Genomic DNA, 20,051 nt, shown 5'->3' with positions numbered 1-20,051 from the left:
TATCCTAGAGTATAATAAGTAGAAATTCAATTGGCACACAATAGTAGAAAGTATAGGAAAATTTATTGCGATATTAATCGTGTGTGTACAAAAGTTAAAAATATATATATATATATCGTATTACGCTATCGACATATTTAAAATATTTATAAATGAAAAGCGTTTGGCTTTTCGAAGGACACTTATTTTGTCTTAATTTCGAAAGATTTGTTAAATATGGCTATTTCTCGTATATTATTTTTTATCTCAGTCACATACAATAATTTAAACCTCATAAAATTCATTTATAGCCCATTAAGACTCGTAATTTATATTGCTCTTTTGATTTTTTTTTTCTATTTTTATTCTTTTCTCTTAATATTTCTAATAATTTCAAAGTGTTGTCTACGAAACACTTTATATTCACTCTTTTGTACGTTTTCAGTGCTTAAGTTATTTTAATTGCATCTTGCTGGCAATTTAATTTTAATATAAGTCTTAAGTACAATTTGTGCTATTTGATCGTTCTATATATTGATAGTTCAAAACAGTTTATACTCGTATAAATTGTTGCATGTATAAGAACGATCTTCATTTTTATTTGGCTATATAAAATTTGTTATTTTTTTCTATATACATGTATTAATTTATTTTTCATGTAGACGTACTTTTTTTCTTATTTGATCCATCATAATATTCTTCACATAAGAACTTGGAATTATTCACGGAATAGAAATAACATTGAATTTGTGTGTATCTTTTTAAATTTAACATCTCAAAATGAGATTTCGATGCTACATCGCTTCGCTCAGAATTGTAGAAAGAATTTTAGGATCGATTTTAATGCTTTTATCATGTATATCTCTAACTGCTTATCTTAAAAACACTCTTGGCTTGCAGAAAAGTAGAAGTAGCAAGCTTTACATTTTCTTCCGTATAAAAACTTGTATCTTGCAACGTAATCAATTTGGATCGTATATTTTCCAAGTATTCCAAAGTCTCTGCCATCAATTCCGCTTTTATTTCTTGAAGAAATCTTAGTTTCTTGGTAGCACGAATCTTTCCAATTTCGTGTTTCGTTTATTTTCGATAAAGAAATATATCAATGTAATGTATATCGTTCTTTGCATTCACACGAGCATCACAAAGTATTTGACGATTCTTAGTACGCGTGCAAATTACATTCAAAGTCGCATTGCACACGTTAAATCAATCTTGCGGTATATCTTTATCTACCGATGTTACCTTCTTCGCGCTGCAAATATCTACGGATCAAGGGACATCGTATGCGCAGTGTGTCCCCTATATGACTACATTTAAATCTACATTGAAACTGTCCGGAGATGAATTTAGCGACCTGCAAAAATAAACAGAACAATGGCATCAGTCACGGCCGGAAAATTCGTCGATGTATCATTGACAGCTCTTCATTGAGCAGAAATTCATATATATTTCCTACAAACGTACGTATATATAGATGTAACGGTGAGGACACAAAAATTATCTCGAATAAAATTAAAACTCCCTACAAAAGTCTCGATATTAAGATCGTTTTAGGTATTTTAGATACTTTCTGCTAAGGAAAATTGGAGTTTTCATCTGTTTTGTCAGTGGACTTGCGCTGCGCGGATGATGCGCCGGGGCACAACACGAAGTTGGGCGGAGTGCGTTTTCCAAAGGAACACCGACACTGGAGCGAGAGCAGCGTGGCTCGGTCGTCGCGACTCGTCGATTCCACCTGATTGAGATCACGCACGCACATTTGTTTGGGAATCGCGGTGTACGGTTTCTTCAGCCAATCTATTTGCCTGGCGCAATTGACGCTGATCAATCAACCGATCGGTCTTTTTTTTTCGGCGCGATTATTGCCACATTGATTCTACCTGGACGTGGAAGCGAGACTGTCGTCATTCGGAACATCCGGCCAGGGAAGGGCTGTGCGATCTTGGGGCGAATTTTGTTGAAAGAGCGTCGCGGACTCTTCGAAACTTCTAAATTTATAAACGATCGTGATGGGGAGACTCGACGGGATGTGAATGAAGAACTCGGAGAAAAGACAAATACGACAAAATACCTGCGAGTCTCTTCCTCCTTTCGCGCACGATCAAATCTCTCGTTGGTGACTTGTCTACGGAGCTCGCTGATTTGTCTGCTGTACTCCGCCGCTTGATTCTGATACTGCCTCAGCTCTGCGGATTCCGATGATCTGTAGAAAGTCGCAGAACGTTGTAAAGTGCAATACAAGACTGACAAGATACGAAGAGGCAATAATAGCGTTAATAATTATACAACTTTCAAAATATAAAATTAAAACGAAATTTTACAAGCGATGAACATTTCATAAATTTAGCAATTCGTGAAGAGAAGTTATCTTCTGGTTCAAATGTATTCGAAATGTTTACAAGTTTTCTCGTGCGCTTAATCAATTCTTGCGCAACTGTATTTTTCAATCGATGACACGCACAATTTACTTTGAAGTTCGGAGACTTTCTGCTTCAACCTAGCGATCTCATTTTGCAGCTCTTGATTCGCGGCCTGCGCGTCGATGGATTCCTGCCTCGCTTGATCCAAGAGTGTCTCCAGTCGTTCGACAGTCACGCGATCTCTCGTCACCTGTTCTTGAATGACACTGTGCTCAGTCTTCAGTCTCGACAATTGCGCTTCGTACTAGAAGAGACAAAAAAAAAAAGGAATGTAGAGAGCTCAAGCTGACGCGTATAAAAAAAAATGAGAGAAAAGTGTAAAACGTGAATAAATTTACATGCGCTTTCACGGTGTCCTTGTCACCGAGCTGCTCCGCAAGCGTGTCCTTCTGCTGATCCAGCTTCACGCACAGGTCTCTGACCGCCATTAGATCGGCCTCGGCACGGTGCCTCTGGTCGAGCTGCTGTCGTAGCTGCGTCTCCATGCTGGCGACACTCTGCGTTAGGTTGCTGATCTGAAGAAATCGTCAAATCGTCATCACATACGAGCGGGATTTACAATAATATTCACTGGACAATTTATTGAATTCTGCGTTGAAAATCAAACGAAGTTACTCTCAACTGAATATCGACGCGCTTTTCCGCGCCTATTGTGAGAAAGTGCGGATACCTGCGTCTCGTAGCCTTTTATCAAGCAATCCCTGTCCGCCAGCTGACGCTCCAGATCGAGTATCTGATGCCTGGCGGTTTGAAGGGCGCCCCTGGCCTCCGCCGCCTCGGACTCCAAGCTGTGGTTGTTGTTCTCCAAGACCGTCGCCTCCAGGCTGAGGCTTCGGAAGTGGTTCAGCATTTCCGTTCTCTCGTTCTCCTGGAAAGATCGGGGATGAGCGACGATCCGGGTGCCAACAGGACTTTCAGGACCCACCTTTCGATTGAGCAGCTCCTCGGCGCGACGCACCTCGCTGACGTAGGTCTGCAGCTGCCTCTTCAGGTCGTAGCACTCGGCCCGCGAGGTCTCCAGGTCGCGCTGCAAGTTCCGCACCTCGCAGGTCACCGCCGCCAGATCGTCCTGCAGCTTCCGGTTCTCCTGGATCGCGTTCTCGCGGTCCGCCGACGCGGCCTCGAACTGCCGCTGCAACGTCTCCAGCTCCAGCTGCAGCGATCTCAGCTGACGCTCCTGCTCCGCGCTCTGGTCGACGCATATTCTACAATCAACACCGTCGTGGCGGATTTATTCGTGGCAAAGCATATTACTGGCATTATTTATTCGCGTCGAGCGACGCGTCGGCGAATTCCAAAGCGGCGATTGCGACAATCCTCGCTGCACACGCTATTCCCGTTTAACGTCATTTTCATCCTTGATCTCTTGCTCGAATCGCGCGGTGCGAAAGTTTAAATCAATCTGCGCTTACTTATGCGGATCAGGCACTTATTTCTCGTGGCGCAAGGCGCGTTCCCGAAAGAGGACAAGGGCGCCGAGAACGAATTAGGCGCGTATCGCTTCCAAATTGCGCAACTCTTTCTCGAAATGAAGTACGTGATTGGGATTCTCGTGTCGTCATTTGCACAAATTGATAGATTTCTCGCAGCAGTTCGCCGAAGGCAGAACCGATGAAACGCTCGTTTATTTGACTAATGCTCGATCACGCATTATCGGATAACAGCGTTCGAGTTTTTTTTTTTTCAGAACTAGATACAAAAGAGCCGCAACTTTCATCGCGGAAAACGTCCATGCGCGCTATTGAAGGCCAATCAATTGCCAACTTTCGACGGACTAACGAGACAACGGCGGAAACGAATCACTCGTCAAAGTCCCAACTCGTCCGCGGACGACGGCGAGCGGCGCGGGCCATTCATCATCCGCGCGTCGATTACGCGCGGCGCGACTTGCGTAATCGCGGGACCTGTGATGGTCGTGGCGCGAGAAAGATCCGGGCGCCAGTCGACTTTCTCTCGTCTCTCAAGCCGTCCTTCTCGGCAGCGGCAGCAGCCGCCTCCCGCGGAAGGTCTGGTCCGAATATGAAAGTGAAAATCGATTCCGTCACGCGCGCGGGGAAAGCATTTTCGTGCTGACCAACGCGGATTTTCCACGCCGCGGCGTCGTGTCAACCAGATTGAAACATTATTTCCAACGAGTCGCTGAAAAATCAACCGAAACGCATTATCTTACGCGAGAAAGAGTGGAATAATGTCACTTTGATATCATTTTCTTCACTTTTACGTACACCGACATCCCACGCGCTTGTCGTTTCATCACGTCGCCGCAAATCTTGCGGATTATAGACTCGCGTAAATCAATCTCCTTATCGCGTGCCCGACGATTCATCCGTCACGCCTCGCGGCGGATTATCACCTCGCGATAATGACGATGGAAATTATGTCACGGATGTTACAGAACAATGCGCTCGCTCGAAGAAATAAATTTCTATTTCCGCAGGCTGCCGCGACAAAGGTATAAATTTCTCTTCAACCGGTGGCGAAGTCCCGGCGCGAGCAAATACCGATGATGAAACTTCCTAGCCGCGAACGCGACGTCGGTGGAGAGTTTTACCAGTTTTTTCCCCTATGCACTTCCTGGCGCGAAAGATTTCCGGAATATGAGACATAACTGAAACGGCAAGCGAGCCTTTGATGCCGTCTCGATGCTGCAAATTTTCCGGATTTGCGAATCCATGTGATTCGATTCGGCTCGAAGCTATTATTTAACGCTTAATTGTCTCGCTTCCACGCGGGAGTTTTCAAATAGTTTACATCTCACTCTCTCTTTTTCTTCAACGTCAACGATTAAAAGGAAAGTTCACAGCCGTGACGATAGCGTAAAAGGAAAAGTGCCATAGAAAGCATCGCAAGTGCTCTACAAAACGCTCTCTTAATGTATGCAAAGATGTTCGCTGCGACATCGCGAATAATCGACTCGGCGGCTTCAATCACCCGCGCGCGGCCGTTTCTATTCCGCGAGGTCAAAATTTACGCGCCATCGATTGGTCGCGCCGAAATTCGCGCGATTTAGGCAGCCGGCGCGGTATACTTGTTGTCGCGTTAAATGTGAAAGCTGCAGGACAGTCCGATAGCAAATCGCATTTTCTATTCGTTTAAAATCCGCGCGAAAACAAAATACGGCATGAATATATCGAAGACCAATTGAGATAAGCCTGCATTTGCACGGAGAACGGACGGCCTTTATCAAAAGCGACGATGCCTTCCCGAGCCGGAGAGTGCATTGCCCCAAGAAGGGTCCACTTAGAACTTCTCGCTCCTTTCGTCGATTGCGAGGCGGTATCGTTTTACACCTCGGAATTGATGGGAAAACGGGACCGAGCCCGTTACGGAGAATCCGACGGAGCCGTGCAGCGTGCTACGTTTATCGGTAAACCGATATCGATGCGTGTTAAATCGATACGCCGTATTCGTGAACGACGCTCTTGGCTCTTTGAATTTTTCGAGTTTTCCTCAATGACACGTGACGCATGGCTTTCCGACCGCTTGAAGATACGATGAATTATTTATGAGGATCGCATCTCGAACAATGCCACTCTCCGATTCGACGAATATTTTTCATTCAAATTACGAAGTCTTGCATCTTCTGATATTCGTAGATAAAATCGAGCCGCGGCGCTCACGAAAATGCACGAGTCGTCTTTGTAATATTATTCATAGCTCACGAAAGTATGAGAGGAGGCACTCCCTTTAGGCGACTTCCCGGTTTGCTTAGCGTTACCGTTATAGGCAAAGGGCACTGCAGGTTTCTTCGAAACCGAGTAATCCGAGAAGTTTGAAGAAGCGAGGAGATGATGCGTGAGAAGAACCGTTGAGATGCCGAACGCAACAAGAATTAACCAGCGCGACTCCGACAATGACTCGGCGTGAATTTTGATAAAGTTATCCTCCTCGTTTCCGAATAATTTTGTTTAACAAATTGAAGACGCGTGTTGAGAAGAAAAACCAAAAAAGATGAATATTGCCGCAAATTCTTAATAATAAATTTGTAATATTAATATTGTTTTTACAGTTAAAAATTTCAATACGCTGCAAGAATATTTTTCAAAAATATTTAACGTATTATTGAATTTCAATATTATTTTGTGTATCGAAAATAATATGAATGTGAAATAGTTGGTGGTTTTTGTTAGACGTAATTTAATAGAACAATCTCGTAACTTCTTAAGATGATTTAAGATATCGATGCGACAGCGACAAATAAACAAGAGCGGAGCGATGCTCCGCTTGTAATCCCTTCACATTGGAAGCGGATGAATGTCAGATCGTTATACGCTCGCCTGATTCGTCTTCGGACGCGTAACGTATTATGCAACATTTCACAAAAAAAACTTACGCACCGGCCATAAAACCGTAACGATCGCCGTTGATTAATGACGATATTTCGAGAGGTCGACGAAGATGAAAGTTCTCTTCGTATAACAGATGTTGTGTGAAAGTGTCGCAATGTCGACATTTTTAGTGAGCGCTAGAACAATCGGAACATCGCGCACAAAGAGAAATAAATTTGGCGGAACAGATTTTTTCACTTTGCAAGAATTTGCACGACACAGCTTTTCCAAAATATTCATTAGATAAAGACATTAGAGTGCTTAAGCAGTGTTTAAATCCAAAAAATAGATGTGTCATCCGATCGTATCGAGACGATGGCTTATCGAAGCGCCAAATTTGGCGAATGGAATCAAATCGTAGATGATCTCATTGGATCTACACGTTTCGAGATCCCACGCACGGAGTAACGATATTTTTCCTCCCCCACAGTTGCATGCGCAGAAGATGCTCGGTTATTGCCGAACCGGATGCAAAGCGCGCGACGTATGCATTCCACGTTTGCCCAAATACGGCCATTGTGTTGTCAAAATGTGAACACGTCTTTGTACCTAAACTGACTGCATACCAGAAAACCGCCACACCGCGGCATGTATAATGCATGCATACATATCGAATCGCAACATTATGAAAAAAAAAAATAAATAAATAAATTCGTCGGAACGGATTTGTCCGCCGTAAAACTTGCAGTTTTTTTTTTAAACTAGCTTTCCTTTCGAATATCTATTTAAGGTGAACATATATCTTCTCTCATAAATATAAATGCCGTATCGCTGATGTAACGATGAATAGGCAGAATGAAAACTTGCACGGAACAAAAGTGTTGAAAGCGCATTCCGCGAAACTAAATTCGCCCGCGAAGAAAATTAAATTCCGCAGGCGACGAACTCGCTCGCGAACAAGTCGCCGCGACTCGCTGCGATCCGGCTTGGGGTATCGCGCGAAGCGCGAGGGACGCTCGCGGGGCGACGGCGACCCCGAGGTATGCCGAGAGACGGTTTTCCCGTCCCGGACACGGATTGCATTAGTCACGACGGGGCTGGACGCAGGATTGCGTCCATCCCGCCGGCGGATTCGGTTCCCGACTCGGTCGAGTTAGGTAACGGCGTAGAGCCGCGAAGCCGGGACGAGCGGGTCTCAGTCTCGCCGAGCTTCCCGCGGCGATAACAACGACACAAACGCGAGTCGGTTCGGGAGACTCTGATGTGGGATGCGGAGAACCGGGTGGTGAACCGAGAGGAAAGGCAATTCGCGAAACGGTGACGTGACGGCGATCGTCCAGCAGCGACATGAAGACATCGATGTCGAGGTATGTTTTTTTTTTTCCGCAAAATTATTTGCAAAAGCCTTGTTCGACGGAGACGATGGACGTTTTTTGTAATTGTGATAATCGCGAATCTTGGAATTGAATAATGTAAAGCGAGGCAAATGGATTTTTGAACATTGCAGTCGATCACGAGTATCTTGAGAAATTTCTTTTTTTTTTTTTTAACAGCTCTATGACTTTAAAACCCATTCATGATACACAGCGGTCGCGTAAAGATGGATGTTTCGAAAAGTTGCACGTTCAAAATGATCCTTTCACTGTATCAGAAGTTTTAATCATCAAATGCCGGTCGATCTTGAAAGATTTATTTTTTTTTAACAGCTCATGTGACTTTGAAGCTTGCCGATGATATACAGCGCGTAAAGATTGATTTTTCGAAAAGTTACATGTTCAAAACGATCCTTTCACTGTAACAGAAGTCGCGATCGTCATCTGCGAAAGGATGTGATATCCTTGAGTCTTCTGGAATTCCTGCATAATGTGATAATCGCGAATCTTGGAATTGAATAATGTAAAGCGAGGCAAATAGATTTTTGAACATTGCAGTCGATCACGAGTATCTTGAGAAATTTCTTTTTTTTTTTTTAACAGCTCTATGACTTTAAAACCCATCCATGATACACAGCGGTCGCGTAAAGATGGATGTTTCGAAAAGTTGCACGTTCAAAATGATCCTTTCACTGTATCAAAAGTTTTAATCATCAAATGCCGGTCGATCTTGAAAGATTTATTTTTTTTTAACAGCTCATGTGACTTTGAAGCTTGCCGATGATATACAGCGCGTACACTCAAAAAAATGATCTTGCAATAATAGCTAAAATTTTCTAGGTGTAAAAAATTAACTAAAACAGATAAATGATTAGCAACTGTTGTGATATTGCATATGTAATTACTTAATCAGTTTAGATGACAGAAACAGAATATATATCTGTATTGTTTGTGAACTTTAAAAAGAAAGTTTCTCTAAAGCGCCTATCTATATAAGATCAATCACGTGTTCGATTATGCAATGAATAACATTTAGCAATGGTACCTAAATTTTTCAGATGCTATTGCTAGAACATTACTGCTATAAATTCTATATGTGACAAACAATGTTTTCACAGATACGAAAAATAGCGATACATTCTTGTTGCGATATCTAGAAATCTAACTACATCAGCGAAATATTTTTTTGAGCGTAAAGATAGATTTTTCGAAAAGTTACATATTCAAAATGATCCTTTCACTGTAACACTGTGATATCCTTGAGTCTTCTGGAACTCCTGCATAATGAAGACTTAAGGAAATTATAAAACATTCAAAGAGAAAAAAAAAAAAAAAAACAGAATTATCTCAAAATTAGAATCGGAATGCGAATCGGTGTTTAAGAGAGATTTATCGAGATTTATCGTCACTCACCGAGGTGGTCAAAGGATCGCCGCGATCGATCGATGTTACGTGACCGCGTTGTTTATATTGCGTGATTTCTGCGATCGATTATGATGTATTAGCAGGCACTTTCTTTTTACGGCGGGGAAACACAAGTCCACCGCCACGCTCGCGAGGCACACGCGTCGTTATATAAGCGCGATCTTAATTATAATCAAAGCGATCCCGAAACATCCTAGAGTTCCACGAGCTGCGAATGCGGGCGGCGGCGCGTGTGCACGCCCGTGTAAGACGAGTGACTCGGATAATAACTGGCTATTACAATTTAACGACACGGAAGACGGAGAAAGTGCATCTGGCAAAGAAAGTATAAAATCATGACAAATAAATAATTGCGATATAAAGCGCGTACGCAAAAGTGTCACGGCGAAGTATTATAATTCATTCTGCAAACGCGAAATTATATTATTAAAAGCTGAAATAAACAATGCAACTTCTGCCGCGATCATTTCTTTATCCCACTTTCGCAGGTCGTTACGCTAAATATTTATATGCATATTCCGGTGGCGCATACGAATTACTTTACACGACGTCCTCGGAAATAAGAGCCGAAAGCAAAAGTGTTTTGCCGTCGCGAAATTGCGGCGCGGTTGCGCGCGAAAGGCGACGGAATTTTGTCAACGGCCGTAAACGCGTAATAAAGAAAGAAGAATATACATAAATTATGCAATGTATCCCAGGTTGCATAAGCTTCAAGTATTAGCATATCCACGGCGAGTGTCATCGCCGCGAGGCAGGCAGCGATAAAAACACATCGGGCGACAGGAATTCACGACGGCAGAGATGGCTTTCAATTCGAGAGTGACGCCTCGAATTTCTGGCGTGCCTTCCTTCTCGCCGAAATTTATCGGACATAACCGAGCGCCACGTGCACGACGCCGGTGCACCGAGAATCTCGCACCTCGCCACGATCGCGATTATCCGCGGCATCCGCGGACACGCGTCTGCTTGCACAGGCGCTCGCGCTTCCCACGCATTCGGAATCGACGCTGCAAGTAGGAAGTCGGGCTGACGCTCGTTCGCGAATTGAAAACTGCGCCGTTTCCGAGTGCAGATTTCGATCCGCGAGATAATCTCGATCTAATAACTGAAAAAATCCAACTCTTCGAAATTCGACGAGGAGAGAAACGCCGGTAGATAAAATCTTCCCGCCGCTTGTTTCCGTGTGCTTAACGGAGATCGGAATTCCATAAACGAGAAAGTTCTGACGTAACGCGCCCCCGCTGGATGCTCGCTAATTAGACGATTGTGCAACGAACACGCCCGCGTTCGCGCCTGCGAGCGTTTTGATCAAAGATCTCGCGAGCGACGGGGGCACGCGAATGATAATCCCGCACTTCTCTCCACGCTCGGCGGTCAAACCGATTCAGCAACGCGTGGCGTTAATTAGATAGGAAACGGAAATGTCTAATTCCGCGCGCGGAGCGCAGTAATATGTTTACTTTCAAGACACGACTCACCGTGTTCTATAAACGACGCGCAATTTATGAAATTGTGCAAATTATCGGGAAAGCTGCATCGCACGCCCTCCGCGATCGCGGTAATCTTTTTTTTTTTTTTCGTGTTATCGATTACTTCGGCATACCAGCATCGGAGAAATCATCGCGTTTAAGCAATTAGAGTGACAATCGCGAAGCGAGTCTCGCGGTGTCGATAATGAAACAAAATACTACGCGGCGCGAGAGATAAGATTCCCGACTTTATATATAATCGCGGTGAAAAGTCGTGGAAGAAAGCTCGGCTGGCAACAACATTGAAATACCGACGAGACCACACGCTGTTTAATTACTTCCTCGACTTAAAAAAAAAAAAGGAAGAGCCGGGATGTTGTCGCGTTTCTTTCAGCAACGCGTGCAAGTCCGCTGTCAAAGTTTTCGCGCGTGAATATCTGCAATTTAAACTCAACAGAGAAGATTCGAAAGATATCGTCCAAATTATATCCTGCTTGAAACAGATTCGCGACAAATATGCATTCTATCGAGGCTCGCGCAATTTGACGGTCGGACGGTTATCGCGGGGGGGAAGAAAAAGAAGAAAAGAGAAAAGACCTTTTGCTTTCGGCGACGCGGGGAGCATTTATACGCTTTATTCTTATTCCGCGCACACGTCGCCATCCTAAGCCCTGCCCGCCAGGGACAATGCCATTGCCATAGCGAAACAGTGAAAGTATGGTCATTTTGCGCTCGCTGTCGCGCGCACTTCTGCTCGTCCCACTCGCGTGTACGCGCGCAGTGGCACACGCACTTCGCATTCGACACTTCGCATCATCGCGACGGTCTCGTTTTCAAGCGCTCTCCGCCTCGCGACGCGCAAACACGGTGAAATCGCTTCTGCGCGCGCGAAAGATGAAAGGTAACGTATTTCGCAATTGTCGTCGTTTTTACGGTTCATTAATTGCGATGCGTTTTAACAGCCGAGAGACGATCTCTTACTTCGTTTTATTCCATTACACTGCGAAACAATTTCATCGACGCGGCAATTTTTTCAGCGCGATGCGGATTCTCTTAGGGTGTGCGATCTGCCTTCTGTCAGCGGTGGACGCGAGGACCGCGATAATGCCGCCGCCGTGGGCCGATCCGTCGAGCAACCCCTGCGCCGCGCAGCCGCGCGGTTGGCAACTGCTGTACTGGCCGGCCGATGGAAAATGCTACAAAATATTCCAGGCAGGTGGCAATTCTTTTCTCTTTTTCCATCACTGTGTCGGTATCTCGCGCACGAGAGATTGACAATGTCGGCCTCGAGAGATCCGCTTCGATTTCTGAAAAGAGCGCGACTGTGTTCCACTAGATCGGCGCTCCGTGTCCGGAAACCATGGAACTCGGACCGGCGGCCGGCGGCGGCGGGACGACAGCGGAGTGCAGATGTCCGCCGGGGACCGCGCAATCGCCTAGGGACGCCCTGTGCCATCCGATATTCACGAGAGCGTCCTGCTCCAAGGGTCAGTTCTTCGCGCCGGTTCCGGACGCGCCCGGCAAAGCGAGGTAATCGAGCTTTCCTTTCCATTCCGACGAATCGAGCGCACGGGCGACGCTCATCAGCAACGAACTTCGTGTCTTCAGCGCGAAACGTCGCTGGGGGACGTGCCGCGAGCCCGAGGCCTGCGACGAGCCGGGCGAGATCTACTGGCCGAGGGACGGCAAGTGCTATCCGAGGTTCAGCAGGGGTCCCTGCCCGCGCGGCGAGCTCCTCGTCCTGGGCGAGGACGGTCTGGCCGCCTGCTCGTGCTCGACGGGCGGCGAACTGGGCAGGTATCACTGGCCGGGCAACGGCGGCGGCTGCCACGAGCATTACACCAAGGGTCCGTGCTCGGAGCCCGGGGAGCTCTTCCTGCCGGGCGGCGCCTGCGGCTGTCACTCTCAACTACCTCATTATCACGAGCCGAGCGGGATGTGCTATGAATTAGGTATAGAAAGCCCCCGGCGTTGTGCCATTTGGAAAATCGAACGCGATAACAATTGCGAAATTATCCTTACACCTCTGTTTCGAAATTCGCAGGCGGCATCGGGCCGTGCCCGCAGGGACATCACTTCGCGGTGACGACGACGGACGACCGATCGTCGCAGGAGGGCGTCGTGCGCGCCGGATGCGTGTGCAAGCCCGGCCACGCGTTGTACAAGAACGGGCTTTGCTATCGGCTGCACACGCGTGGGCCCTGCGAGAGCGGCTACATGCTCGTCAACTCGTCGGCCTGTGTTCCGGTGCCGTGCAAGCGCGGCAGGCTGTACTTCCCGCAGGAGAAGACCTGTTACAGGATCGGCATGAGGGGGCCGTGTCCGAGCGGGCAGGTGGTGCTGTACGATTACAACGCGAGGCCGTCCCTGGACGGGGTGAGTTACAACGGCGTGTGCGGATGCACGAGCGTCATGAGGGACGCCGGCGAGTGCGCGAGGGACGACGGCGACGACTGCGGGAGCGCGCCCGGCACGGTGAGGATCGGCAAGGCGTGCTACAAACTGTACACGCAGGGCCCGTGCACCGCCGGCGAGTGGCTGGTCGCTCAGAGAACGCCGCGGAACGGCCGCCTGTGGCAGAGCAGCGAGCCGCGGCCGAAGGCCAGATGCGAGTGCCGGCCTGGCTACAAGAGGATCGCCGACAGCTCGAAAGAGGCCCTGGAAGAGCTGGAGAGCAACAGCCTGATCTCGCCGAACGGCTGCCAGCCGCCCGCGGTCGGGCTGGCCAGGTTTCTCAACGACAATATTAAGTCGAGGGCGAACTAGGCGGCTCAATAGGTCGAGCGCGGTGAGGTCTCGCCGCGAGCGTTCGTAGGATTTAAGTACATTTATTTTTTTACTTATTGTTAGCGATAAACGTGCGCGATGTGTTCAAACCTTCTGTCGAGAAGAACGATAGAATGATGGTGAATTGATGTACATAATGTCACACGAGTTATTTCTCAGTTTTTCTCGCATTGCTAAGCGAGACTTTATTTATTGATAGTATTTTTCTCTCTCTCTCTTCCTTTCTTTCCAATAATTCCTATATGTACATTAAGTTTCTCGATGTATGAGAGCAATGTACTTAAAATTTCGTACACTTTAGGTATCTCGATCTGAGATCGGTGTACAATTTAACTGTCTCTTGCGGACTAATTTATTAATTTCTTTAAGAAAAATTAAAAATTTAGCACTAACATCCTGCGACGGCTCTTCTATTATATTTCTTGATTGTTATCATATGGAGCCTTACTATTATATGTGTTTTTATTTATTGTATTCTATATCTTCATTGTAACACTGCTTACGATTCATAAGATCTGAAGGTTTTCGAGAGTTATGTGCCACTAGTTTTAAGAGTTATCGAACATAGTGTATGAGTGCAGATGTACTTACTCGTTTTTATGCTGTAAGTCGCGGATTTGTTGCTGCATACCGTCCGCTTGTTGATCCTTGTGCACTAGTTCTCGCTCCAATGCGGCAATCTTCTCCGTCTTCTCGTCCAATGCCACCTGCAAAAGTAATGAAATATAATCAATGTTACGCATTGATAATTAAGAAGTAGCGACGCATAGCTGCGATAATCCACTCACCAACAATCGATCCTTCTCTTGATCCAAGTGTGTCATGCTCGAGCGCAAAGTGTTAATTTCTTGTTTCAATTCCTTGATTTGATCATTCGACTGCGCCTGTTGTTGTTCCACACTCTTATTGCGGTCCATAGCCTTGTTCAGCTCCGATTCTGCCTGCGACAGTTGGCCCTGCACATCTCCAAGTGCTTGATCCGTTTGATCTTGCAGAGTTCTAAGACAAAACAAAACAAAATAAAAAGAAGATTAATAAACTAATCGGTCGCGCTAGTGCGTACATTAAGTATCATAAATTGATATAAAAATATGTATATATATATAAATAAATTGAATCTCTGCTAGATGCTCAGAATAATTATCATTTTACCATGATTGTCTTTAGTATAGAATATATGTTCGATTCTTCAAAGTGTGCTGAGTTATATTAGTTTTTACAATTAAACAGAAATAGAATGAAATGTACAACAGGCTTTAATCTGCGCCCAGCGCACATTAGTGCATCCGACTAAATTCACTGTGAAATTATATTATTTAATTCTCGGAAAAATGTAATTACCGTAATTGGAAATATTGCGTCCGTTGTGCCATTAATTCCTGCTTGGTGCGGTGTAGCTCTTCCTGCACGTCGCCCAACTGGTCCTCGAGGCCGTTTATCGTCACCCTCCTCGTGCCCTGAGTAACCAACAGGTCTTGCCGTTCTTTCTCCACGCGTTTCAATCGATTCTCCGCCTCGACTAAACTCTCCTTCAGGCGAAGCTGTTCGCTTGTGTGCGTTTCCGACATCATCTACATCCCGACATTACCCAATCATGCACTCATGATACACACATCGCCATATCCAAGTGTTGGAATGCATTAGCAATAAGTTAATATTCACATTATATTAGCCGCGCATGTGGCTGTTGGACACATATAGTTAGTAAAATTGCGAATGAGATGTTTAAGATCGAGTTATTAGAATAATTAAAGTGTCGAAAAAATCAACACGTAATATTTTAGCTAACTTAATTTATAAATCGAATAACCTCACCTCAAGCCTTTCTCGTAACGCATCACGCTCCTCTATCAGTCGCTGCACATCTGCCCTGGCAGTGTCTCGTTCCCGTTCCAGACGTTCAAACATCGTCTGCGCAATAATCCAAGTTGGAGCGAACAGAATATTTATATCTCTATGAATTATATATAACTTCGAGTACCTTTGTCGCGCTAAGGTCTCCGGTGGAGATCGGTGAACCGGTCACGCAGGTACAAATACAGGCAGGTTTGCACAGGCTGCAAGGTATGCAAGGAGCATACGTTTGTCTCTGCTGATTCTTGTAAGTCTGCAATCGTGCTTCGAGATCCTCCTTCTGGTGATAAAATTCTTCCTTCTCCAGTTGTGCTTTGCTCAAAGCTTGCTCCTTATCGCCTAACTCGCGTTTTAATTCATAAATTCGTGTCCACAAGTCAGCCTGCAATTTATCACAAACTGATAAATTTTGTACAATTTCTTATAGGTTCTTTAGATTCTATTCTTACATTATTTTTATCCGATAGTCTGCGCTGCTCATCTCGACAATTAATGTACTCTTTTCTGTAATGATCTCGTTCTGCCTCCAATCGCTGGATTGACTGTTGCAGCTGCATAGAAAATATCTCTTTTTGGTACTATATTCTTAATAAAATCAATCGCTATTTAAATAAACTACTTACAGACAAAATTTTTAAATCCGCTTCGTCAATCTGTTTTTGCATATCAAAATTGTTTGTATCTTTTTTAACTTCTGCGTCTTTTGCCATTGAATGATGATTTATTTCATATTTTTCGCTGTTATGGTTCTTGGATGCTAAAAAAATATAAAACGGGTTTTTTATGTCCTATAATAAAATTTTTACACGATTCTTTGAAAAATAATTATTCTAATATATTGAAAGTTAACTGAATTGCGCGAAAAATCAGTTTGCAAATTAATACCAATTTTTTTCTTCAATGTTTTTATCCCTTTATTCTGATCATTCTTTTCCCCCTTTACTTTTCTCTGTGTTTGATTATCCCCTTCGTTAGTTTGTACAATATTCTTCATACGCATTTGTTCTAATATTTTATTAGTAGATTGCAACTGATTAATATCTTGCCTTTGGCATTCGTTTGTTTTAGTCAGTCTTTCTATTTCATCATTTAAACTTTTTTCTGTAATATTATTTTGAACCATCACTTTGGACATAAATTAATTGGTTCAGGCTGTTAAGAAAAAAAAAAGATTAAACAATTTCGACATACCAATGATTGTTAGTTGATTGATTCTATCGGACATCTGTTTCTTTTCATCTAATGTAGATTCTAGAGTGCGTTGAATGTTATGTTTCTCAAGCCTGCATGCTTCTAAATCCGCTCTCAATTCCTGCACCTCTCTACGTTCTACGGTTAATTCGCGTTCTAGGATATGTACTTGTGTCATGACGTCTTCTAACTTCTCCTGAACAAGTATATAAGTGTAAGAACGGGAAAATTTTGAAAATATATATAAATAAAATCGTTACATTTACCTGAAGTCTACAAACTCTCCTGTTATTTTCTTTGACTGTAGAGTTGCAATCAGCTTCGACAGCTAATGCAACATGATCAATATCCTTCAATTCTTTTTCTAGCTCCTCATTTCGTGTTGCTAATTTCATTGCCTGAGACATGGCATCGTGTTGTTTATTTAGAGCTTCTGCATCATTAAAGAAAAATTAAATATATAAATTGTTCATATACAAGTTAAAAATTTATGTAATAACAAAATCTCTCTTTACATTATTAAAATTCTTGCCTTTTAGTTGCTGTTCCAACTCTAACTTGGCCTGTTGAAGAGTCCTCACTTCATTCAATTCCATAATGTCATGAACAGCGCCAGATTTCTTTTCCATCTTCTTGCAGATGCAGTCTTTGGTAACTGCAGCATAAGAACGGCCACCTTCCAACATTTTTCTCAATCGAATTATTTCTTTTTCTTTCGTGGTTAGCTATACAAAATGTTTTATTTTATAGTAATGTGTTAATGGATAACATTTACGTATTAAAAATACCATTACCATGCATCAATGTGATTTTTAGCATGCAAAATATTAACGATTATTGGTACACCAAGTATTTTCATGCATGACAGAAACATCCCAGAAATGTGTACAAACAAATTGATGCTTAGTATACCTGTTTCTCAAGAGTCTCTACAGTTTCAGTTTGTAATAAAAGCTCCCCTCGTAATTTTGTTACCTCCTGACTTAAACAATTCATTTTATGATCTGCCATGCTCATTATATTCATTATCTTTGGTTCTACACTGTTTAATTTCGGTAGCGAGCTATTGCTTCTTGGTCTTGGCATTGGTTCAGCTTCTAAAACTGGTCTTCGAAGGGGGAAACAGGGACGCTTTTTAGCAGCTATAAAGATTTTATATAGATATATAATTATTTAAAACTAAGGATATTAAATAAATAGTATTAAATATTTTACATAGACATTTGTAACAAAATAACAGAGTGACTTACCAAGTCCAGCATTAAGAATAGTTGGTTTTAAACATTTGCCTTGAAGCTCCAATATTTTCTTAGACTTGGCAGCTGATTCTTTCTCCAACTCCTTTATCTTATGTATGTTACGGGAGGATGCCAATTGCAGATCATTGCATTCATGTTCTACCTTATATATCTGCTTCTTGAGATCCCTGACTTGCTTTTGATGTACTTCCTTAACCTCTAAGAGATCTGCATGAAGCTGGTTGCATTCCCGCACTAATCTTGTATTATCACACTTGTAAGGATCAACTGTCAATTGTAACCGATTACATTCCTGCAGACAGCACACAATATTATCATGTTGTATATCGGATAAACATTAAAAATGATTCTATGATTGAACAAAATTATTAGCAATATGATTTTTAACAATTGTACTGTTCATTAATAAAATTATGATGCAAGAAATTGTCTCCTTCATAATTAATCTTTGTCTTGAAATTAGGCAAATAATTAGGTAACTATATTCAACTGTTGTTTCTCTTCATAAATTCAGATAAAACTTGTATTGGAATAGCACTATTCCTAAAACATACCTCAATGTTCTCCTGAGCAATAGTTTTAAAATGTTTAAAACTGTCAGTAGTTTGAATAAGATCAGCCAGTAAAGCCTCTATCAAAGGTAAAGCATCTAACGATAAAGCATGCTTGTATCCCAAATTGTCCAGATGCTTTCTAACTGTCCGATACCTAGTGGCGACATTATATTCTGTTTCTCCATTCATCCTCACACAATTGATAAAATAACAGACACAATTTATACATTAATAAGTATAGTACCAAGTTGTTTCCATGATGGTTAAAAAACATAACCTACAGCATCCATTGTTGTATTTAAATATATATACATATATTATAAACAACTGAATATATGAATATATTTTAATGTCATTATTGTCAAATAAGTGTCTGGGACTGCATTGACACTATAAACATGTATGAGTACACTGTAACAATCGATTTTTCAAACCAATCATTATTTAAACCTTGCAACTTGTTCACTTAATAAAAATATACACTAAAATATACACACCTTTCTTACACTAATAATTAATTTGTCTATAATCTTAAAATTAAACGCACGATCTAGCCAGTAGCATTAAAAGCAATTTATTTGTTGCACTCCAATTTGAATCATTAACAATCTGACGTTTACTCACGAACTGTTTGAGAATTTAAAAATATTACCAATCTAACGAGCCAAACCGATTGTTCCTAGATTGAAGTCTAAAGTTAGGATCACGGTGTAAGAATATAAAGCCAGCGGCACACGGTACGTTATGGTTGAATTCCCACTGAGTGCGTCGCGTCACGCGTCATCCAATCAAAACACATATTTTATATGTGTTGTATAATAAATATTATACAACACATATAAAATATGTGTTTTGATTGGATGACGCGTGACGCGACGCACTCAGTGGGAATTCAGCCTTATTGCTTACTGGATTGATTGCAAACTAGTAAAATACTAGAAATGCACCATACAGCATACAGTATTTTTAGTAACTTACTAGCTTGCAATTAATCCAGTAAGCAAAAACGTACCGTAATCCGCTGGCTTAAGTCATAACCGAGCCCGCTGACGTCACGTGTTCGTGTGCGCTCGGCTTTCGATTTGTAGAAACGAGCGGACATATGTTTTGCGTCTCCTTTCCACCAAGCCTAATATCAACCGGTTTTATAAGGCAACGTTCCGCGCGTCTTGACAGCAAAAATGCTTTTCTGAGTTTCGCTTCTTTCAATGTTTGCTGTCGCATAACTTTTCTTATCACTATGTGTTTAATAAATATGTAAATGAATTTTTTAATCGATCTTAATTATAAACTTTTATAAACCCAATTGTTGTCAATTAAAATCACACATTTTAAAATAATGTTACAAATCAGACATATTAACGATAAATTGCACTTTCTATATCGTTATCAAAAGTAATTAAGAGAGAAAAACAAGTATAATCACAGCAAAGAGAATGTACACAACAATTGTCACGACATATATGATA

At 42.9% G+C, this 20,051-nt stretch overlaps 2 protein-coding genes across 6 annotated transcripts; one reads left to right on the top strand and one right to left on the bottom strand.

The window, feature by feature from the left end:
* Window positions 1-44: 44 nt before the first annotated feature.
* On the bottom strand, window positions 45-19,243 carry Cep135 (Centrosomal protein 135kDa). 5 transcript variants are annotated; one of them, XM_067357575.1, is made up of 23 exons: window positions 19,080-19,242; window positions 18,827-18,993; window positions 18,583-18,736; window positions 18,020-18,320; window positions 17,682-17,911; window positions 17,302-17,494; window positions 17,036-17,202; window positions 16,770-16,965; window positions 16,464-16,679; window positions 16,202-16,335; window positions 16,028-16,129; window positions 15,706-15,960; window positions 15,540-15,635; window positions 15,066-15,295; window positions 14,513-14,723; window positions 14,316-14,431; window positions 3,328-3,607; window positions 3,073-3,270; window positions 2,741-2,917; window positions 2,444-2,646; window positions 2,054-2,185; window positions 1,863-1,970; window positions 1,360-1,787 (listed from the first exon to the last, which is right to left on the bottom strand). In XM_067357575.1, the coding sequence occupies exons 2-23, from the start codon at window positions 18,838-18,840 to the stop codon at window positions 1,556-1,558; spliced, it is 3,945 nt and encodes a 1,314-aa protein (XP_067213676.1). In that variant the 5' UTR covers window positions 18,841-18,993; window positions 19,080-19,242; the 3' UTR covers window positions 1,360-1,555. The 5 variants fall into 5 exon arrangements, with proteins under 5 accessions (XP_012228870.2, XP_067213676.1, XP_067213677.1 ...); XM_067357576.1 differs by having other exon boundaries at window positions 17,745-17,911; window positions 18,583-18,993; window positions 19,080-19,243; XM_067357574.1 differs by having other exon boundaries at window positions 18,583-18,993.
* Window positions 11,428-14,118, top strand: LOC105675942 (uncharacterized). Its single transcript, XM_012373450.2, has 4 exons — window positions 11,428-12,149; window positions 12,274-12,467; window positions 12,546-12,889; window positions 12,982-14,118. Exons 1-4 carry the CDS (start codon window positions 11,655-11,657, stop codon window positions 13,701-13,703), a joined length of 1,755 nt encoding a protein of 584 aa, XP_012228873.2. The 5' UTR covers window positions 11,428-11,654; the 3' UTR covers window positions 13,704-14,118.
* Window positions 19,244-20,051: the final 808 nt, after the last annotated feature.

The sequence above is a fragment of the Linepithema humile genome, chromosome 6 (genome assembly GCF_040581485.1).
Source record: "Linepithema humile isolate Giens D197 chromosome 6, Lhum_UNIL_v1.0, whole genome shotgun sequence".
NCBI lineage: Eukaryota > Metazoa > Arthropoda > Insecta > Hymenoptera > Formicidae > Linepithema > Linepithema humile.
This window is presented reverse-complemented; position numbering and strand designations above follow the sequence as displayed.